Genomic DNA, 22,961 nt, shown 5'->3' on the forward strand with positions numbered 1-22,961 from the left:
ACACCCTCTGCAGGGATGCCCGGCCACAGAGGCCAGGTCAGGCACTCGCGTCGCAGCCAGAAACCCCCACGCAGTGCTCACACTCCCCTCCCCCCCCACAGGCAGCAGCTGGAGTCCGAGAAGAAGCGGAGGGAGACTGTGGAGAAGGAGAAGGAGCAGATGCTGCGTGAGAAGGAGGAGCTGATGCTCAGGCTGCAGGACTATGAGCAGAAAACCAAGAAGGCAGAGAAAGGTGGGCGGCAGCCTCGTGGCAGGCGTGCGTCGCTGCTGGGTTTTGGGGTGTCTGGACATCTAAGTCCACAGAGAGGGATCCAGACACCCAACCTCCAAGAGCACATGTCCCGGCTCACACAGAACCCCAGGAGAGCAATGCAACCATCGTGTCTACACCGCACGGAAAGTGGCCACACTTTATTCCCAGCGTGCTGCTTGTGCTAGTGCTCTCTGCACACTGCCTTCTCACTTTCCCTCTAGTCCCATGAGGTGGGTGCTGAGGTCTCCCCACTTTCCAGGGGAGGATGTTAAGGTTAGCAGGCAGGAGGATTTGCCTGAGCTCACACCATTGGCAAGCAAGCCATGAGCCCCCCCACCCTATACACTGACCCGGGTGGGGGGGGGCAGTGCGGGTCATCCAAAAAATGCCAGCAATACGGCTGCTGCCACCTGTTCCCTGGACATGGGGCTTGCCGGGCAGTGCCAGGAGAGCCGTGTCCACAGCTCCCTCAGCCTAGGAAAGGTCCTGATTCAAAATATAGCTTCTCCTTAGCGTGTGTGGCTCCCGCACCTCAGAGTCGAGTCCTCGTTGAACCATGGGACGATGAGGTGCATGAGCCCCGCCGGCAGGGCCGCCCTGGCGGCTCCTGGCGGTGAGCGCTTCTGACCTCCCTGCAGGCACTGCCACAACAGGTGGGGCCCTCGGCCCATGGCTTGGTCCAGGGCTTTAGAGCTATTGGGGTGATTCCCCCTTCATCCCACCCCACGCACCCAGTAGGGCAGGACTGCAAGGTCCCTGGCCAGAGCCTTGGAGTAGATCGATTCTGTGTTCTTCGCAGAGCTCTCGGACCAGATTCAGAGGGCCCTGCAGCTGGAGGAGGAGAGGAAGCGGGCCCAGGAGGAGGCCGAGCGCCTGGAGGCTGACCGCATGGCCGCGCTGCGCGCCAAGGAGGAGCTGGAGCAGCAGACGGTGGATCAGATAAAGAGCCACGAGCAGCTGGTAGGAGGCCTGAGTGTCATGATGCTGAATTATAGAGAGGTCCCTCTGGGAATCAAAAAAGTGACACCTGCCTTATAACAATTGTATCTGGGCTGTATAAAGTGATCTGCCTGGAGCGGAAGCAGGGGCCTCTGTGGGTCAGGGCGGGGGATGTGGAGGTCCGGCTGGGTCTCAGATCCCCTGGGCCGGTGGACACTGCTGGTGGGAGGCAGGGAAGGGCCACTTGGCAAAACGTGACTGTTCAGTCACAGATGAACCCTATGGGAGGATTCCAGAAATGACGTGGGCTTTGTTCTCCGTGCCCAGGCCGCGGAGCTCGCAGAGTACACCGCCAAGATCGCCCTCCTGGAGGAGGCGCGGAGGCGCAAGGAGGACGAAGTGGAGGAGTGGCAGCACCGGGTGAGTACAGGCCCCATGGCCAGAGCAGGCAGCCTGGCGGGTCAAGCCCTGGGGCCTCAGTCCTCTGCCGAGACCAGTTGTGCTCAAGCAGAAACCCACATAGGAGCAGGCTCGTCCCCATGCTTGGGATTAGTGGGGGTCGGGGTGGGGGGGGTGGACAATGAGCCTCCTGTTCACTTCCACTGACTTGCTCTGGCCACCCTGAGCAGCTCAGCCCAGCAGCAGCCCCCCGTCAGGAACTGGCTTTAAATCCGATTGTGCGGGCGCCCTCAGCAGCCGCTGTGGTGCCTCCTCCCCGCTGTGCCCAGCGTGGCACCGAGGAAGGACCCAGACCCTGGAGGTTTCCCGACCAGGGCCGGAATGGAGGCTGTGCTGTTCATTTGCTGTGTGACTGGAGCGAGGGGCCTCTGTCTCTGGGCCTCTGTTTCCTCCTTGCAGGTTGGAAGTGATATCCAACTTGTAAGAGGACCCCCCGGAGAGGTTTAACGAGCAGCAGCAATGATAGCTGCGACTCTGTGCACCTTCACTGCCACAGGGTGGCGTGGGGCTGGGCTGCTCAGCCTGCACCTCCATCCCTGGCCCTCACCCCATCTGGTGGCTCCTCCTAGAGACACCCGTGCCTGCCCCTTCTGCTCTTCCCTGCCTTCCCCCCACCATCCCAACTTGCCCACAGACTTGGGTCCTAAGGGTTTTTGGAGAAAGTGCTCCCCGTAATGAGAAGCTGGTAGCAGCACAGGTATAAGCCAGGCTGGGGTGGCCAAGAGGTGGGCAGGGTTGAGTGTGTGTGCCTGGGAGAAGTTGCTGGAAGGTTTGAGGGGATGGGTAAGGAAGTACTTGAATTCGGTGCCATCGGGCCAGTGGGGATGAGGAAAACCACACAACCTTCTAGTGGCTTGAGGAATTTTCTCTTCGTTTTTCAACAACATACAATGAACATAGACTAGAATTACAGACAGATGAAAGAAGTTAACTGTACCTGAAAAACGCCAGTCCTTGTGCTATGGACGTGGTTGCCCTAGTTCACGAGATAGGAGGCCCAGGCCTGGGAGGGGCTGCCAACCCTGCCGGACACTTTGGTGGCCACCCTGGCCCACCTCCTCTATTCAGGGTGCCCAGTCCCCAGGAGGCAGGGTGATTGTTAAGAAAATAACCACACAGGAGGCTTCTGTGAGTTCTCACCTGTGTTCATCTGCTTTCAAAGGCCAAAGAAGCCCAGGATGACCTGGTGAAGACCAAGGAGGAGCTGCACCTGGTGATGACGGCGCCCCCGCCCCCACCACCCCCCATGTACGAGCCAGTCAACTACCTTGTGCAGGAGGACCCACAAGAGGGGGGCACGGAATCCGCAGGCTACAGCGCCGAGCTGTCCAGCGAGGGCATCCTGGACGACCGCCACGAGGAGAAGCGCATCACTGAGGCGGAGAAGAACAAGCTTGTGCAGCAGCAGCTAAGGGTGAGCAGACGCGGCCCGCGGTGCCCTCCAGACCGGACTGGGGTGGGGGCCTGTGCCCAGGGGGTGGGGTGCAAGGTCCTGTTGACCCGTGTGTCCTGTGTTGCAGACCCTGACTGATGAGCTGTCCCAGGCCCGATACGAGAACAAGAGGACCCAAAACGACATCATCCACAACGAGAACATGCGGCAAGGCCGGGACAAGTACAAGACCCTGCGGCAGATCCGGCAAGGCAACACCAAGCAGCGCATTGACGAGTTCGAGGCCATGTGAGGCCGCAGGGGCCCACCTGGCGCTGCACATCCCGCAGACGCCGACCTTGTGTTTGTAGTTCTCTGGTAGGCCCCACCTCCTGGTAGGTAGTAGTTGTCCCCGTGGGGACTTGGGGGCTGGGGCCCCATGGGAGCTCCCTGGTTTATCTTTCCCAATTGTATCATAGTGCCAAATAGGCCTGATTTTTATTATTATGGAATCACTTCTTGTTTTATGCTTCGAGCAGGACTGATTGAATTAAGGAGAGATGCCTGTAAAGTTTGAATCAAACACACTTTATACCTGCGTGTAGGGGACGATGCCTGCGATGGGGGTTGGGTATAATGAACGAACACGGCAGCGTTGCTTATATTCTGTGCCATACTTTTTTTTGTGTTTGAAATTAGGCCCACATGATTGATTAATTCCTGATTTCTGCAGGGGCTCCATCCTTGTATATTTATGTTTTGGGAGGGTTGAAACTTGTTTTGGAAACTGGGTCTGGCCCGCACTCCCATGCTTGTGCCCCCAGGGATTTCCTTCCTTCGGTCCTTCAGCCGGGAGGACAAATCCCGCTGTGAAGGGATCACTGTGGTGAAATCATACAGGCTGCCACGCCTCTCCTGGGCAAACTTTCCTTGTTTTGTCTCTGCTTTCCTGCTAGATGGTTACTCTGTTGGACTTACACACCTAATTCATGATCAGCTACCGGCGTATAGTATTTATATGTAAGCGACAATATAGGTTTATAACATTAGTTTAAAAAAGGGAAAGTTTTGTTCTGTATATTTTGCTACCTTTTACAGAATAATAAAGAATTACACATTAAAACCATGTAACTGTGGCACTTGACGTGATGGGACATGAGGGTGGTGGTGGGGCTAATGGGCCGCTCTCATCCCATCCGCCAGGGGCTTTTGTGGGTGCTCTTTGCTCACACAGCTTTTCTCGCAGAGCTTTCTGAAAACACGCTGCTAACTCAGATTCGGGCCACGGGGGTGGGGGAGGGGAGAGGGGGGAGCTCGTCCTGCCTGGTCTTGCCTCTGCTCCCACAAGAAGAGCTTGTGCTGACCTATTTCCACTCACCCACACCCCTAAAAGCTGTTCAGATGTTAGCCCGAATGCCAGCTCTGTTCACCCGTCTCTTCTTCCTTTGGGTTAAGCCACTCTCTACGGGTGGACCCCACCTCACAGGCCTGAAATAAAGTCCTCCGAGGCGAGAGACAGGGTGTCTGCTGCACGTTGAGGAGGGACGTGGTCCCTGGCCTCGCTGACGCTTTGCAGGACCAGGTGTCCTGGGGTGGGCCTGAGAACTTCCCACTCCAAAGTAGGCAGATTCCCAGCACCCCATACACCGGGCTCCCTTTTTCTCTTTGAAACACACAAACCTGGGCCCTAATGTCCACTATGCGACCAGCCGGGAGACAGGTAACTTGAGCATTTATTGAAGTCTGGCCAGTTCCCACATCTGCACGACCACGGTGAGACTTACTTCTGGAACCCAACAACTGGTCTGTTGAACTTTAAAGTCATGCATTGCTTAACGGCATGCCTATGTTCTGAGCAAAGCATCCAAGGGAACTTGCTTGAGGAGGGCACATGTCCAGAGGTGGCCAGCACCTCACTCAGCAGCAGGATTCTGGGGTGGCCCCGGGGCCATGCAGGCAGCCCTCATTACCTGCCAGAGAGCCGGAGCAGGGCGGGCCGGCCCAGCTCAGGGCGTGCTGGGGTGCAGGGCATATGCTTCCCAGCTGCTCTTCCCGCAAGCAGGACTGAGCTCCCTCATGCTGGAGCGGCCTCATTGCAAGACGAGCGTCATGTCTGTCCATAAATTGGGGCTGGAAAGAACTTTCTGCCACTGAAGCTTTGCCTGTGAGCAGGAGTCGGTGCTGCCAGCTGGGTCCTCCTCTGGCGGGTAAAATGACACATTTGTGAGAGAGCTGGGGACCACTTTACCACCCCTTTTCTTCACTTTACAAAATGGACATCAGCAGCAGAGACAAAGCATCTTTCACCCCAGCCCGAGGCCATGTGAGGATGAGAGGGAAGCCCCGACCGACCAGACCCTGCTTGGGATGGGCGGGGCAGCTCAGCCCCATTGTCCCCAGTTTGAAATCAAGGAGAGGCCAGCTTTGGGGGAGCTGGGCCTTCCAAAAGGGGAGTCAACAGTCCACACGTTACAATAGTTGGACAGGTGGGGGTGTCTCCACCTGGGGTGTCGGGGTGACCATGGAGAGGGGATCCTTAGGAGAGGGACCTTTAAAAATCCACGAGATTCTCGAGTCCTGTGAACTGTAGGGGCCTTGGTGGGAGGCTCAGAGAGGCATGGGGGTGTTTTGGTTGTCACAGCATTTGGGGGACACAGCTGGTGACCAGCAGACAGGGCCACAGTCACCCCGCAAGATACCAGCCACACGACCATCAAGCAACCCTAAAAACATCACCCGTGAGCCCCCGTTAATGAAAAGCTTTCTGAATTGGCATTTGTTTGGGTTAAGAAGATATTTTCCTTTCAGAAAATAATCCTGTGATTGAAGCCAGAAACAAAAGCAAATACTGTGCCCACATCCTTTTGAGGCCTATAACTTTTGTTTCTCTCGCGGATCTAAATCTGATTTAAATGGCTGAAATGCTTGGCTGTATTAGCGCTCTGCCGTGGGGAGGCTCTGAGCCGACTTGTGATCCTCACTTGGGGCAGGTCAGGCAATTTCACAGCCAGTTAAGTCACCTGCCACCCTGGGATCTGGGATCGCTTTCCCACCACAGCATCCCCGCAAGACAGTCACAAGGTCACGCCCACCTCCTGGGCCCAGCCAACATCACGCAGACTTACTGGAACCCAGCCTGGCTCCTCCCAGCAGGCGGTCGCTCAGCCCGAAGACGGCCTGGTCCCAGACGGTCAGCTCCAGGCTGGCCTGGCGCAGCTGCGCGGTGCTCACGCCTCTGAACACGAAGGAGTGCTTCCACTGCGGGCAGCCCTGCCTCTTCAGCACCGGGGACTTCAGCCTCAGCTTTTGCTGGTCGGGCAGGGTGAGACAGCTGCAGAAGGGAAGCCAGGCAAAACTTGGGGTGCTGCATCTGCACCCCACCTTCCCCTGGGTGCTTACTCACCAGTGGAATGATAAGTGCAAAGGACTAAATCATTAAAAAATAAAAATTTGAAACAGGGCCTCCCTGGTGGCGCAAGAGGTTAAGCACAGCACAATGAAGCTATTAGCAGCCTCTGAGGCATGAGTTCCATCCCCGGCCAGGGAGCTGCCCACATGGTGCAGCAGACCTCTCCTGTCTCGCCTGCTGCTCCCCTCAGCAGTGTATTTTAGTCAATCCACCTGTTCTGTTTCCTACTCTGTCTCTGGTGAATACTCTCTCTCTCTCTCGCTCTCTCTCTCTCTCTCTCTCACACACACACACACACACACACAACACACACACACCCCCCACACCTGGCCTGTACCCCAGCTCTTGTATGCATAAATCTTTAAAAAAATTTTTGAAACAATGAGAATGGGAATCACGAGACTGGCTGTGTCAGCTCTCGCTAGGATGCTCCACTATGTAGAAAATTAGGGTGTCTTGGGATCCCTGCTTCTCGGTACCCTTCCCCCAGGCAACAGCAGGGACCAGGGCTCCAAGCACATGGGTCACCTCAATGTAACCCAGGAAAAGAAATTTAAAAAGCCAGTCACTTGCCCAGGTGCAGGTGAGGACCCATTGGTCCTGTCTCCACAGGGTGGGTGGCCATTGTGTTCTCACTTCACGGGATCAAGCAGTTCAGTATCATAACTCATGTTTGCTTTACTTTGGGGACACCAACACCCCTCGTGAATAAAAATGAAATGCAGAGTGTGACCTAATATTAACTCAGGAAGAAATGGTAAGCTAGGGAAATATTTACTAAATACGCTACTTTTTTCTATGCTCCACGTCAGTCAGTAAATGCTGATTTATCCAGGTAACAAGGACAAGTAAGCTCTGGGCTCCAGGTTAAAAGGCAGAATTCCAAATCTAGCCTCAAAGCATCCAAACCCTGGAAGTCTACCATGTGCCATGTTGGATTTTCATCACAAAGCTAAAATGAGGTGAGTCTAAGACACTGCTTGAGTGGCCCTTACAGGGACCAGGCTGATAGCACATCAACAATTGGCACAGGGGGCCTCCCTGGTGGCGCAAGGGGTAAGTCTCAGCACTATGAAGCTGTCCACTGCTACTGTAGCACGAGTTCGATCCCCTGGCCAGCCAAGGAGCTGACCCACATGGCGCAGCAGGCCCTTCCTGTCTCGCTCGCTGCTCCCCTTGTTAGGGGGAAATGATGTCCTGAGCTAGCCCCATACAGGCTTTGTGGACCCCACCCCCACTCCAGACCAAAGCCATCAGGACATTGGGAAAGACAAATCCCGTCACCACCAAACGGAGGGTGGCTGGGACCTGAGGGTGGAGTTGGGCAGCCAGGTTGGGTATAAAAACCAAACACGTGGACCTTGGGGGGCTCGCTGTCACTCGCCTCCTGGCTTCACGGCTCCTGGCTCGCGGCCAGCTCTCAGAGCGCCATTTTGGGATTCCTGATCGGCGGATCGGGTAGGAGTCATTTAAAACTTTGTCTCCCACTTTTCCCCCTGAGCTGTACATTTCCTCATTTCCCTTCCCTTGTCAATAAACCTTTTATGAGCCTTTCGCGTGTGCCTGCAGTAGAGCATTCATAAGTCCTTTTAAGCGCGCGGGTGAGGACCCACAGTCAGGCACCCCGTTTTGTATCGGGGCTGCTCTACAACACCCTCAGCAGTGTATTTCACTCAATCTGCCTGCTCTGTTCCCCACTTTGTCTCTGGTGAATCCTCTCAGCCCCCATCTCTGGCCTGTACCCCAGTTCTTGTATGCGTACATAAATAAATCTTTAAAAAAATAATTGACACATATTTGAATCTAATACCTACCCCTTAACAAATGAGTTCAAGGTGCCATCTGACCGCACAGGTAAATTCTTGGCTCCCAGCACGACCAAGCAGAGCTGGCCATTCCCTGATGGCTGGTCTGTCCCTGGAGAGAAAAGTTGGCTTTTGAATCTGCTTCCAAACATTAGCAGGCAATGCCATCCCCCACCCCTCACAGAGAAGTCCTGATTGATCAGGACAGGACCCCAGAGAGCTGGCAGAATGGGGAGCGTGGCCAGCATGAGGCCCCAGGAAAATGGAAGCTGCAAAGGCAACAGGAAACCCAAGGAGAGGAAGGAGGCAGAAGCTGTAACCTAACGGTAGCGGTGGCTTTGAGAAAGTGGGGCCCCAAGGCCTCTGTTCAGGGGGGTTGGGATGACCATATCCCAGTACAGGCAACTGTACTAGGCACCGCTACCATTTGGGGTGAGCTCAGGCACCAAATAGGAAATCACTAAGCTCCACAGAAGAATTGCACGGACGCCCTGCTCCGGATCCCGCCTGCCCCTACCATCTCCTTAGGTTATTGAAGGTGGTTAAATTCCCTGTCAGGTCCTCAAGGACCTGTCCTTAGTGGGCTGTCTGGAAGGACAGTTGCCCACTGGCCCAGGAGCAGGAGCCATCCACTCAATGCCCTGCAGACCCTGGGGTCTGGACACGCGCTCTTGCTTCCTGAAAAGTCAAACTCCCAACTGCAGCTGGGGCTGTTCTTCAAGAGGTGTCCTAGGGGGCTGTTTTCTCCAGGAAGATCATCTGAGCTGGCCCCCTGGGAGGGAGGCCTCTGGGCTAGTGTCTGAAGAGCCCCATAAAGTGGGCATCAAAGACCTGGCCTGTTGGGGTGTCCGGTTCCCTTCCAGGTTGTGGGTTCGAGAGAATGGTTTCCAGGCTGGGCCTCACATCTCTTTTGAGGTACCGGAGCATGAGGCACCAGTGGGCAGCAGAGAGGAAATGCTAGGAAACACTCGCCCCGCCTCTCAGCCCACCTGCTGCCCCAAGCTTTTGGGGACAGTTGACGCACTGACAGACGCCTGGGGGCTGGCAGCCACCTACCTTCTTGAGCCTCCTGGGACTTCCTGGGCTCTTCCGGGATGACCAGTTTGGCCCTGACTGCAAGTTCTCCATTACTGGCAGGAAAAAATCTGTCTTCACATTTCTCTGCCTGGGGGAGGAGGTTGAACTCAGGAACAGAACCCTCCACACACACCCCTCATCCCTCAGCCCGCAAAGCCTCCGCAAGACCGCGCACGGCTCCAAAGACCTCCATTCCACTTGCAGCGACTCCAGCCCTCCCCAGCCCCACCGGGGGGAGGAGAAATAGCCCAGGCTCCAGCCTCCCACCGGGCCTCCCTGCCAGCGGAGGCAGTGAGCACGGGCCAAGGAGGCCCAAGCCCTGCACCTCCCACAGGACGGTTCTAAGACCTGGACACATCACAACCTGAGCTGGGGAAAGTAAATAAAACCAAACCCTCCATCCATTCCAAGACTGAGGCATCTTTCTGGGCCAGCGACGGCCTCAGGCACCCAAGAGGAAGGCCCCCGGGCTGGGGTCACCGGTGAGTGAAGCTGGGACTCAGATAGTGACGACCCTGTAATCAATCTCACCAAAGGGACAAGGGGGGTGTCAGGAAGCATCTAGACTCATTCAATCCCACCAGCAGCGAGGAGGAACAGCCTCCTGGGGGACTCCTGGGGGCTCAGCGGCCTCAGCACTGCCAACACTCCTTGGTCTCTTGGGGCAGGAGGCTAGTCCCTGGGTGCAAATGAGATAAGGTTGCCTCGACCCTTAGCTTCTAGAAACCCACACCAACCCCCAGGCCTGCAGAGGGAGCACCAGGGGTCATGATCTATAAGCCGGCTTATAGGGTCACCCTTTAGCCTGGTGCTTGCTGCTTCTCACGGCCTGCCAAAGAATGACCAGCCTTGGGGGTGGCCTGTCTTGTCCTGAATAAGGGATCCTGAGGGGGACATAGAGTGTCCCTAGTACAGAATCCCCAGGGAGACCACATCTGCCAGGAGCAATCAGAGAGGCCTTCATGGAGGAGGTGGAGTTTAAGCAAAGTCCTGGGCAGACTTGGACAGGTGCAAGCATTCCAAGTGAATATTCCCAGAGGCTTCTCAAGCCAGACCGCAGCTCAGAAGACGTAGGGAAGGTGGGGGAGAGGGACCCGCCGCACCAAGACAGATGACCTGTGGTGGCGCCTGCAGTGGCCCCGAAACCAGACATGTGTCCTAGCAGAGACCTGGTGAAGTGGAGCCTCCTGACCAGGGAGAGGCACACACTGGACTTGGCCCCCGATGGCGCTGGCCTGGCGCTGGACTCGTGTGCAGGGCTGGCTCTTGTCATCATGAGAGAGCGAAGGAGAGGATGGAGCCCGGGCTCCTCGTGTGAGTCCTCCCCAGCTTGGATCTCACACGCAATGTGCAAAGAGGGCATCCCAAGACGAGCTAGCCTTTCTCTCCAGCCTCCCTGCTTCACAGCCCATGAGTTCCTGAGCAGGCCAGCTCCTCCCCTCCAGTGCCCTGGGATGGCTGGGGCCAGTGAGCAGGAACATGAAATCCCCAGAGGTCACGACCTTCCCCCGGATAGCCATCAGGTCATCCTCCCCTGTCATTGCTTGGGAAGGCCTGGGGTGGGGTGAGAAGCAACAGGTCATACCTGCATGTCTGAGGTGGACTCAGCCTACTGGGAGGGTAGGGGAGGAAGACCTTGAATGGGGGGTGGGGGGAAGGACCCTAGGGGCAGCCCAGGAGGACTCACTGCTGGACCTGATCCTGAATGGGCTCCAGGTACACTGAGGCCAGGACTGCTGAACAAACCGGAGAAGAGAAAGGCCCTCAGCCCAGCCCACCAGGAGGGCCCACAGAGCCTCTGCCCCAGGCCAGCCCTATTTAAATGTCCCAGTGGGCCAGGGACAACCTCAGGCACCCAGGGCTTCCCTGGAAGGCGTCTCTTCCTCCATCCCTTTGAAGAGTGAGGTCAGCACTCATGATGGAGTTGGGGTCACTCAGTCTGAAACCAACATCACCTTGGCCCGGAGCGGATACCAGCAGAAAGACCGGGTCTGGCTGTCTTCGAAGTCCCACGTGTCCAGAGGAATGATCACTTCTCCAAGAAACACCCTCCGGGCGAGCGTGCCCAGGTGCCACACAGAGACCTGCAGGCGCCGGGCCGCCAGCTGGGCCGGCTCCACCTGGTACTGTGGGGGTAGAGAAAGCGGTCAGCCTGGGGTCCCGGGGCCACACCCCCAGACTGCAACTAGGCCCACCAGGGGTCACAGTGGGCCAGGCTGCTTGGAACCAGGGGCTCCCCCCATAAACACTGAACGTCCACACTCCCCAGTGCCAGTGCCCTGTGCCCTGCCCTGGGAAAGGCTGGCCATGCTGAGCCCCTTCCACTGTCAGGAGCAAAACACAGAGGAAAACCCTTGTGCCCCCAGGTCTCTTCGGAAATCCAGCTGAGCTCTGTCCCCACTTGGGGTCTGAATGCATCTGGCCCAGCTGTGCTCAGCCAGAGTTGACAAATGGCTGAAAGATTTTTAAACTGCAAAGCACACATTTTTAGCAATGGCATTTGCCTTGATGGACATGTGTGTGGTGGGCACGTGGTGGGTGCTGCCCCCAGAAGCTGTCCACACACACAGGAGGGTAAGAAAGCCTCCTCTCCCACCCCCAGCCCCGGGCTCCCTTCCTGAGACAAGTCAGGGCCCCGCCTCCACTCTGAGAGCTTCGTAGTTGGATTTTCTCAATAATGAGCAAAAGTTACAAGCTCTTACATGCTCGCTCCACGTCAGGGGTTTTAACTTTCACAAGCCTCCCACGAGGTCAGCTCACGACACTTGCCTCCCAACATTACAGGTGAGGCTCAGCAAGGGACGCCCCTTGGAGCCAAAGCCAGTGCAGGGCAACCAGGATCCACAGGGACCAAGGGGACCCCCAGTTCTTGCTGCTATTGCTTTGTCCCATGCTACTCCCACCCCAGCTTCTCTGGGGTCTGAATCCCGACTCCCCTGGGCACGAGGCTGTGTGCTTCTGGGCTGGCCTTGCATGGCCACTCGAAGCAGGTGGATTTGTGTTCCCTCCTCTCAACCACCCTGCACCCACCTTTCTGCTGGATGGAAGAGCTGGGAATACAGCATGAGCGGAGAACTGCCTCTTCCCTCCTCCCTCCCGGACACGGAGGCCCGCAGCCTGCCCTGGGTGAGCGCCGTGGAACCTGTCCAGGGCTCTGCCGACGCTCTGACATCCCCCACACAGATGTCCTCATGGCCAGACACCCGCCTCCCTCCTCTTCTTCCCCTGGGGGATTCATGCCGTCAGGGCCGGGTCTGGAGCCACGGCCCCTTTCTCCTGTGGTGGCTGGGTGGGCTCCGCCTGTTTTCCTCAAGCCCACAGTCCACTCGACTCTGTGGCCCCTAGTTCTCCACGCACACAGACACCAACTCCAGCTTAGCCCCTAAATCCCAACTCGAGGCGGTCCCACCCCAGCTCCGCCTGAACCACAAATCCTATTTCTTAGTGACAGAAACAGTGAAAACCCAAACAATTCCTCTCTCCATATTTTTCCACAGATAGCTACCTTTCCCCCTAATATGACAAGACACCTGGGCTGGCCAGCTGTGATGGTAAAGGCGCACTGGCACCAAGCTCTGATCAGTGGCTTCATGACAGGACTGTCCTCGAGAGTCCCCTCCATGCAGACATTCATCGGGACAGACCAGTCTCACAGTGACAGGCCGCCAGCCTCTCCTCCACCGTTTTCTCAGAAATCGTTCATCAGAAGCCATTCTCCAGACCAGCAGACACATCCCTTTTCCTGTACAAAGGCTGAAATCTATTTTCTGCGCCTGGCCATGGATCACCAGGGCCTCAGAAATGTCTGGGCATCTGCACTTATATTTAACTGACTCAAGAGTCCAGAAGGCCCCTGTGCTGGAGCGTGGCCCGGCCCGGCCGCGAGACACAGCACGGGAGTGTCTGTCCAGCACGTACCTTCAGGGTCTCCTGGAAGGCCGGGTCCACCGTGTTCTTCTGGACTCGGGTCTTGCGCTTGCCCTGGGAGGATCTGTCAGGCAGCAGATAGGTCTTGACGTACCTGGAAAGCAGACACACAGGACAGGACGCATGAAAGCTCAGGGCAGGGAGCTAAGGGCAGGGGAGGAAGAGACACACGTTGGCGTTTTCTTAATTCTGCTTTCCACTGATTTGGAGGTTGACGGAAGGGTTTTGTGGTCACTGTCCACAGGGACCGCGTCAGCGCTGCCTCTGCAGCCTCCAGTGGACACAGCCTTCGCAGCATCCCTTGGGAAGTTTCTGGGGGTGTTCTCTCCTGCCCTAGCCTGGAGTCTTCATGGCTCGCCACCTGCCTTTGCGTGACGATTATGGAACTCGAGGGTCTATAGGGAGTAGAGACTCTGCCCCACCTGGATGTAGGGCCAGGTGCCAGCCTGAATGCTTCACCTCCACCTGTCACTCCCGCCAGCCCACAGAAAAGGGGGGCAAATGCAAGTGCATGCCTCACCTTATTTTTCTCTTGTAGGGTCTCAAAGATTGTCCTCGAACTACTGAGGACCGACTCCCTGGGCCCTTACTGAGTCTGGGGGCCACACAGACATCGCCACCTGGACACTGCTACCTCCTCACCCCTGTTCTAGGCTGATCCCTCCACTCAGGTCCCCACATTGCTCTTCCTGGCTCCTCTGGCTGGGTCATTGGTGGCAAGGACCCCTGGCCACACCTCGTCCCCACAGGCTGGATACAGGCTCAGCTTTCTGCAGAGAAGAACCAAACCCTCCTTCCTTCGGGGGCCCTCCCAGGACCCCAACTCCCAGAGTCCCCCCTCTTGCTGTTCTGTCCTCCATTCCCACTCTCTCTTCAGTTAATACAATATTTTTATATATCATTTCCACTCCTCTCTTGGTATCTTCACTCTCCTTCACTGTCTTATTTTTTTAATGGTCCTTCTAGGGATTGCAACAGGCATTCCTAACTCACCAGATTACACTCTGCATCTATGGTAGGCAGGTCCCCCCATAACGTAAAAACCTTAAGGCAATATATTTCCATTTGTCCCCTCCTAGCCTCTGCGCTGCTGGAGTCAGAAGAGCGATAATGGGGTATTTCTGTCTTTTGCTGTTGGTTTCTATATGCTTTGTGGCTGCCCCCCCTTGGGACCCTGAATTTCTATCATCTGTTGTGTTTAGTTGTTCTTTGGTTTTTTGTTTTTTTGGTGGTGAAATGTGTAAATTCCTTTCTTATTTTCTTTTAGGTATCTTCTACAGCTCTTTTCTTTGTGGTTACCAAGGGGATTACATTTAACATCCTAAAGTTATAAAACTCAAATGTGAATTTACACTATCGTAACTTCACCAACATTCAAAATCTGCTCCTTTTCACTCCATCCTCACCTCTTACCATTACTGAGTTCACAAAAATCACATCTTTATACATTGTGTGACCCCAAAACACAAACTACTCTTTCCTTTTAAATGCATTAGTTTCTTAAATTATTTTTAACAATTATGTTACCATCCAAGTTACAATAATAATGAGACTAATAATTGTTTACATGTATTTGTCTCTTAAATTGCGTAAGAAAAAAAGCTTTTATAATTGCCTGCGTGTTTACCTTTGTTGAGACTTTACCTCTTCACACTTTGCATTACTGCCCGGGTCCTTTCATGTCACCCTGCAGGACTCCCTGAGTGCTTCTGACAGGAGAGGTCTAGCGGTGACCAATTCCTTCAGTTTTTATTTATCTGACAATGTCTCAATTTATCCCTTGTTTTTGAAGAACAGACTTGCTGGCAATGGGATTCTTAGTTGACAGTTTTTTTTCCTTTTAGCACTTTGAATCTATTGACCCACTGTGCTTTGGGGTTTAACGTTTCCAGTGAGAAATCTGCTGATAATCTTATTGATCCCTTGTATGCAACGAACCACTTCTCTCTGCTTACAAGATTCTCTTTGTCTTTCAAAAGTTTGTTTATAGTGTGTCTTGGTGTGAGTCTCTGCGTTCATCTTACTGAGAATTTGGTGGGCTCCTTTGATGTCTGTATTCATGTATTTCATCATTTTGGGAAGTTTTCAGCTATTATTTCTTCTTAAGTTTCCTCTTCCTCTCCACCCCTCCTCATCCTCCCCTCCTGTGCCTCCTTTTGGGACCCCATCATGCATGTGTTGTCCACTTGATGGTAACCTCAGCTTCCTTAATTTCTGTTTGCTTTTCTTCACCCTTTTTCCTATCTGTTCCTTAAACTCCACAATTTCCATTGTGCTATCTTCAAGTTCACTTTCTTCCACCTATTAATATTTGCTCTGTGTTAGCAATGAATTATCTCATATTAATCCTTCAGAACAATATCTAGAACATAATAGTCAGACTCTTGGTGCCTCTGTGATCATAAGCAGCAAATCAGAGACAAACACATGCTATTTGGATGGCAAATCCTTCTGCCCACCTTGGCCCCTGAAAGCTGTGTGCTCGCTTCTCCAGCAACATTCTGCATCTGCCTGCCAAGTGCTGGGTGGGGGGCGGGGGTGGAGACTTGCTCTTAGGCTAAGAACTGAAATTAACCCCATTATCATCCAAGACTTCCCATGGAAGTTTCAAAATTTCAATGGAGTCCAGAAGTCCCAAATAGTTACATGTGACAGATTCTGATAGTACAATTGCAGCCTGCATAAGGAGATGACTTCCTGATCCTTCCTACTCTGCCCTCTCCCTGGAATCCTCTCTGGATTATGTCCCCACACACACACTCTAAAAAGTGTTGGGTTTTACTCTAAGTGCCATTTCAATTCAGTTTGATCACATCAAGACTTGATTTTGTTTCATTAGAATGAATTAGAATAGCCCTAACTCTAGGTCTAGAGGTGTCCTACTACTAAGCTATAGTTTTTCTGTGATCCATTGAGTGACCTGGGTATCCAGCAAAGTCTCCACTCAGCCTGGTCAGCATCCCAATCTTTCCCAACACTGTGCAAATCTCAGATATTTTTTCTTCACTTCACCACTCCCCAGAAGTTCACCACCCTCTAAAAGTGACCCTCCAACAGATCTCATGAAGTCTTATCCTGATATGAGTGTCTGAGCATCGAGCAAAGTCAGAGGATCCCTATGAGGATTTTTAGACCTAATTTTCCATTTACTTCTCACCTCACTTGCTTTAGAATATTTGTTGAATGTCTATTACATTCTAGATATTGTTCTGAAGGATTAATATGAGATAGTTCAGGGAAACACTGCAATAATCCTTTGAAGTAGGTGCTATTATCATTCCCATTTTACAATGAGGAAAGAGATATGGCAGGTGGAGTGACTTCCCCACAGTCAAACAGTATACAGCATGGAGCCAGGGTTCACACATCCATACTCTCAACCATATCACTGAAGTCTCATTGAAAATTGCAGGAGACCAACAGATGGTCACGAGTTGGGTAAATACAATTGATGCAATTGGAGATGAATCTGAAGAATGGACAGGACTGATTTGTACTTATGGGAGGAGTATAGGAAAAGTCATCTCAACACAAACATGAGAAACATCTCACATTTAATAAAAGTTGGGGGTTAGTTTTGGAACAGTGTGACTATTCCAAATTTCTGGAGCCTCTGGGATAGGTAGGGGTACAACAGAAGTTAAATACTAAGAGGCTAGGGGGTGTCCTGTTAAGGGGCGCCATCATACTATAGCAATGATAACGATGCACTTAATTTCTCTGCAACTGAAGTTTGCAGAGCAGCAGAGTTTTATTGGCCCAACAATTCAGTCCTTCCCCCTAAATGGTACTTAAAAATTGTGCTGAAAGTTTTCCACTTAGGAAAAAAGAAAGGCAAAATGTGCTCCATACCTTGAGCAATACACAGAAAATCAATTCCGGTTCTAATATGAAAGAACCTGAGTGTGAAAAAACTATTAGAAGAAAATAGCAGAAAATGCATTTATAATTTTAGATGGAGTTTTTTTACAGATTAAAAAATCTGACATTTTAAAGGTAAAGATTATCAAATTCACCACAAGAAAAGTAACTGCTTGGAGAAACTATATAAGACACATATAATCAATGAAGAATCATATTCAAAATGGGGGGTTTTAAAAACCCAAGCTCCTATGAATAAATAAGAAAATGACCTCCCCCCAAAAAGCTAATAAAATAATCCAATAAGAAGGCTCCCAGGAGGGGAAGCCTGCATGGCTAGTGTTCATAAAAAAATCACTCACCTTTACTGATAACCAGGGAAATGCATACTAAAATAACATTAAGATACTGTCTCATATCTCTCAATGGGGCGGGGGTGGTGGTGGAATGTAATGTTATGGATTGTGTGAGACAGGATTTTAATCTCATTTTTTCCTATACAGAAAGTCAAATTTTCCAATACCCGTTACTGAAGTTCATCTTTTCCCCAGTGATTTTTAATCACCCTCTGTTAGTCTAAGTTCCCTCATCCGTTAAGGTCTCTGTATGTGGATTTTTGATTCTACTCTCCTGACCTGCTTACCTGGCCGTGGGTCAGTAGCACAGGGTGTGAATGAGTACAGTTCTAGAACAATATTGACATGTTCCTTGATGGTTGTTTAATATCGTTGTCTTGTTTATTCTTGAAGCTTTACTTTTCAACAGAAACTTTAGAATCAATATGTTTATCGTCTGAAGTCAACACACAAAAAGAAACTTACGGATTGCACTTTTTCTTCTTTTCTTCCCCATAGGCCAGGTTCCTACAGGCCTTGATGCAAATTTCTAAAGAACGGGTTTCGAAGCAATAACGAATGGCGAATTCTATTTCTCCACTGACATTAGCGTTGTCAAAATTGCCCATCTCTGTACAAGTGCTGTTAATGCTAATTAAACTCCCCTGAAACCAAGAACAACAGATATAATCAATGACTTCACAGTCAATCAATGTTTTCACAGTTCTGGTTGCAAGATATCAAATAAATCAAAATTCCCACAGAGCACGCATCTTGACTCACATTAAGTTAATAATGTACCAGCTTGTACTTGGCCAAAGTAAGTTGCCACACATTCTGTCCTAGGGTGAGGGGGGCTCCTCGGAAAGTCCTGTCTTGCCAGATATGGCTGTTGCCTAGCAATAAAGTTTGCACAACCTCATTCTGTACCACAAATCACTGGGGGTGAAACGGGTCATTTCCTGTGCAGTTTTGCAAAGGTATCTCTCACACGGGCAGGGATAGCCACGTGGAGAGCAGCACTGGGGGGCCAGGTGCCTGCCTGGGGAGCCGACGGAGTTGGACTCACACGCTGCTTCTGCCACTCAGAAGTCGTGTCAAAGTCTGAAGGGAAAGCTTAACATTGGTCTCAAGGGGTATGGCGAGGAGAGAATGAAACGACGCATGCACAGTGTGCAAAGACAGCAATGGATGGTGTTTAAATCTCTTCGCGTGTCTGAAATGAAAACCAGACCCAAGGTATTATGGGAGCTTCTTCTACTTGGCAGGGAAAGGAGAGTAGATTGGGTGCAGATAAGGGGCTGTCAATTTTGGTAGCAGAGGATTAGGGCATCCAAGCTGATTTATTTTTCGTTACAGTTGGAGGAAAGATGTATTTACTGAGAATGAGGAGGAAGGGGGGGGAAGCTTTGCAAAGAGGTTTAAAAACAATGACTGTTGTGGGTGCAGGAAACTGAGCTGCCCAGAGATACCCCAGGAGGACTGCTGGCTCTGTGGGGTGCCCCCACAGTAGAGCAATAGTGACCCCCACACACTCATATCGGACACCAGGTCTGCACACTGTGTGCACAGCTGTGCAGAGGCGGTTACGCAGGCTCATCCGACATGATGGCGAAGCACCAGGATTACTCAGTGTTCATTTTCTAAGATAAGCAGAGGTCAAGGCAGGTTGGGATCCATACGAAACCTGCTCAGCAAGTCAGAAGCAGCACTGGACGTGGACCTGGGCTAGTTCCTTGGGCCAGGAACGTACAGTCACGTCTCTGAGTAATTCCACTGCAATGTCCGCTCCGCCAGGAAGGTGCACCTTCAGATAATGGAAGGGCAGGGAGTGCATCCTTGGGCCCAGCACATTCCTTCTGCGATAGCCCTTGACCCAACCACCACTGCCCTGGGCAGGTTTCCTGAAGCAGCTCAGAACTCAGTCTGACTCTTAGTAGGGCTGGTGGCGCTGTCTGTGTTGGAAAGAAAAGCAAATCTCAGCAAAAGCAAAGAGAAACTACTGAAAGCAGCCTGGAGCCTTCCTGCCAGTGGCGTTCTCTGAAGGTCACAAAGTTATCTTACCAGAACAGGAACCCAGAATTTCTTCTATTTGACAAAGGAAGAAAGTGAAGAGTCGGGTGGACCCACAGTTATAGCCATAAACATCATCCTGGTCCCTAGGAGCCTGGGGGGGCAGGGTGTGGGTGTCCCTGTAGTGCAGCTAAGAGGCTGGGGTTGGGGGGGGGGTGCGGGTACAGCCTCCCAGCCCCGCCCGACACCTTGTGGCTGTGTGGGCTTTAGCAACATTCTAGTTCTCCTGCACCTCGTTTTCTCTTCTGTAAAATGGGATCAATTTTGTGGGATCGGTAAGAGACTTCATAACATGTGTAGGACTTTGAGCCCTGCCTAACGTGGTAAGTTCATCATTAACCTTCCAAAAATACAGCTGCAGGGTGCCCTTTGTAAGCTGAGCAAGGCATTTCTTTCTCCTTTTCCCCATTTTCTACTGTTAAATATGTAATATATTTTAAAAGCACAGTAGAGGGTTGGCACAGTAATGATTGTAGAGTGAAGATCCAACGTCTACCACTCAGCTTCAGTAAAATAACACAACAGCACCTCAAAGTGCCCAACCCCCGCCCCCCCATTTAATCCTCTCTCATTCTCACCCCTGAGGAAACTTGCTGTTTCAACATTTTCTGTTAATCATCCTTGCTTCTCCTTATGGCCTTATTACATGTGCCTCCCCACTCCTCACCCCCTACAGTGGTTAGTTCTGCTTGGTTTGCAGTTTACGTAACTAAAATGACGCTGCTCACAAATTCACATGTTCTTCTGTCACTAATTCCCCTGGGCATTACCTTGTTAAAAATTCATCTCTGCACCAGGCGTGGTTTTAGTTCACTCTGACACTCCTCATGTTCCTCTGGACAGAGGCCATAATATATTCATCCTTATTTTGACTCCAATTTTCAGTAAAAATGTATTCATGTGGGTAGGTAATGGCTCAATAGAACACTCAACAACAACAACAAAAAAATCCCTGCAGCCAGCATTGTTTGGGAGTCTTGGGCGGGCAGGGAGGCTTTTCAAAACTCAGTGCAGTCTGTGTGGTGGGCACGTGACATTTAAGGCAGTCCTTACTTAGAAGTGACCCAAAGGGGCCTCCCTGCTGGTGTGGGGGTTAAAGCCTCAGCACTATCAAACCATCACCAGCTACTGCAGCCTGAGTTCGATCCCCGGCCAGGGAGCTGACAAACAGGGCACAGCAGACCTCTCCTGTCTCGCCCACTGCTCCCCTCAGCAGTGTATCTCATTGGGCCCACACGTTTGGTTTTTATACCAAACCTGGCTGCTTAACTCCACCCTCAGGTCCCAGCCACCTTCCCTTTGGTGGTGACGGGATTTGTCTTTCCCAATGTCCTGATGGCTTTGGTCTGGAGTGGGGGTGGGGTCCACAAAGCCTGCATGGGATTAGCTCAGGACAGCCTTTCCCCCTAACAGATCCACCTGCTCTGCTCTCTACTCTATCTCTGGTGCATCCTCTCACCCCAGCACCTCTGGCCTACACCCCAGTTCTTGTATGCGTAAATAAATACATCTTTAAAAAAAAAAAGTGACCTAAAGTCTACTCCAAAGTCCCACACTGCGCATTTATGTTTTATCTATAAGGCGCCTGCAGCCTCACACCTTTTTTTTTTTTTAATATTTATTTATTTATTTATACAAGCACTAGGTACAGTCAGAAGCACGGGAGGGTGAGAGGATTCACCAGAGACAGAGTGGGAAGCAGAACAGGCAGACTGACGAAGTACACTGCTGAGGGGAGCAGCGGGCGGCAGGAGAGGTCTGCGCGCCATGTGGGACCCTTGCCAGCAGCTGGGGATCAAACCGGCGCTGCAGTGGCTGCGGGCAGCTTCGCAACCCAGCGCTCAACCACTGAGCCACCAGGGAGGCCCCTCACATCATTTTTTAATGGCCATTTTTTTTAATTTGTTAAAATGCCCTAAATTGTGCTTGATTCAATGTTGCGCTGATGGAGCGACTTGGAAGGCTGAGTGTTTCTCCCTATTTATTGTCCATTTGTAATTCTCCTTTTGTAATAAGTAGAGACTTAATAAGCTTTGTCTAGCCCAACTTTCTGTTTTTCAGAGAAGGTAACTGTCCCTTACTTGAGGAGGCTAATCTCTGGGCAAGAAGCAATAATCAGTTCTTAGCTTGGTGGGTTTAATCTCCTCTGTGTCAGTCTTAAGAGAACTGGTTGGGGTTAAACACACTTTAATAGTTGATATCAGGATGATGGATTTTAAGGGCACAAATCTGAGGAGACTTTAGAAGAAAGGGAGAATAGAGAGCCTTCTGGAATCTGCACAGTGGTTGGAGGAGCTATCTTAAGAAAGGTAAAGTGAATGAAATGAACACACACCCACCTTCAAACCGTCACCCCGAACTCTATCACCCCCAACTCTACCATGCCCCAACTCCATCATCTTCCAACTCCATCATCCTCCCACTCTGTCACCCCCAACTCTACCATCCCCCAACTCCATCACGCTCCAGCTCTACCATCCCACAACTCCACCATCCCACAACTCCACCCCACCCCAATTCCATCACTCCTGGACTTCTCCATCCCAACTCTTAAAGGTTTTCCAGGTGGGTCTGTCCCGAGTGGGTGAAGCTGACCCAAGGGTGGGGTCAGGAAGACCTCTCAGTTAAGAGTTCAGTAAACCCACTGGCACAGTGCAGAGACTCCCGGGACACCTGGGTTTGGACTCACTGCTTGGACTCCCGGGACACCTGGGTTTAATCAAGATCCTGTAGCAACACGTGACCTGAACAAGCCACTTCACCTCTGTGAATCGCAGTCTCCCCCTTTGTTAAATGGGATAATCACATGTACCTGCCAAGGTGGTGCCAACGATGAAGAAATGAAGCACCCAGCCCAGTAGTGAGCACATAGTAGGACTTCAATAAAGGATTTATGCAGTAATTCCATAAGCATTTACTGAGTGTTATTTCTGTGTCAGGCACTGCTCTGGGCACTGAGAAACTACAATAGATAATAAACAATAGATAAGCCAATCTCAGAGCTGTGATAAGCATATGGATAAACAGAGCAGGGGAGGTGGGGGGGGGCAGAGGGCAGAGGGCAGACCTCTTGAGAAGGTGACCTTAGAGCAAAGGCTTGAAGGAAGGGCATGCAGGAGCCTGGAGTGGGGCTGCGGCAATGCCCCAGGGAGCCTGTGCCTGCGAGGCTGAGGGCGTGCAGGCAGGGGCAGGCCAGTGGATGAGGCTGAGGATCGGGGTCAGTGGGCCAGGACTCTCCAACAATTGTCAGTGGATCTAAACCCATGTCCTTCACTGTGATGGTTTCTAGGCACACACAACATGAAGGAATTTGGTGTTTCATCTTGTGGCGACCCTGGGCAGCTCTGGGAAAACTGCCCCGGGGATGGGCTTTCTTGGAAGGCTGAGCCTCATCCTCCCAGACCAGCCTCCTAAAGGATCCTACTGGATGGATTCCTGGGTCCTTGCGTCA

At 52.1% G+C, this 22,961-nt stretch overlaps 2 protein-coding genes across 13 annotated transcripts in view; one reads left to right on the plus strand and one right to left on the minus strand.

The window, feature by feature from the left end:
• The window catches only part of EZR (ezrin), a 44,578-nt gene extending 40,433 nt beyond the window's left edge, over positions 1-4,145 (plus strand). Inside the window, exons 9-13 of the mRNA XM_037520572.1 lie at positions 102-232; positions 1,053-1,213; positions 1,520-1,612; positions 2,814-3,065; positions 3,172-4,145. Coding sequence (XP_037376469.1) covers positions 102-232; positions 1,053-1,213; positions 1,520-1,612; positions 2,814-3,065; positions 3,172-3,336 — 802 coding nt within the window. The 3' untranslated portion in view covers positions 3,337-4,145. The remainder of the gene's footprint in view (positions 1-101; positions 233-1,052; positions 1,214-1,519; positions 1,613-2,813; positions 3,066-3,171) is intronic.
• A 528-nt stretch (positions 4,146-4,673) lies between these two features.
• The window catches only part of SYTL3 (synaptotagmin like 3), a 74,256-nt gene continuing 55,968 nt past the window's right edge, over positions 4,674-22,961 (minus strand). For all 12 annotated transcript variants that reach the window (XM_037520577.2, XM_037520579.2, XM_037520574.2 and 9 more), the window contains 7 exons: positions 17,924-18,102; positions 13,233-13,335; positions 11,270-11,440; positions 9,294-9,402; positions 8,247-8,349; positions 6,149-6,354; positions 4,674-5,223 (listed from right to left, as the gene is read on the minus strand). In XM_037520577.2, the coding sequence (XP_037376474.1) occupies positions 5,114-5,223; positions 6,149-6,354; positions 8,247-8,349; positions 9,294-9,402; positions 11,270-11,440; positions 13,233-13,335; positions 17,924-18,102 (981 nt within the window). In that variant the 3' untranslated portion in view covers positions 4,674-5,113. The remainder of the gene's footprint in view (positions 5,224-6,148; positions 6,355-8,246; positions 8,350-9,293; positions 9,403-11,269; positions 11,441-13,232; positions 13,336-17,923; positions 18,103-22,961) is intronic.

This window comes from Talpa occidentalis, unplaced genomic scaffold, assembly GCF_014898055.3.
Source record: "Talpa occidentalis isolate TD23 unplaced genomic scaffold, MPIMG_talOcc4v2.1 talOcc4.2, whole genome shotgun sequence".
Lineage (NCBI taxonomy): Eukaryota > Metazoa > Chordata > Mammalia > Eulipotyphla > Talpidae > Talpa > Talpa occidentalis.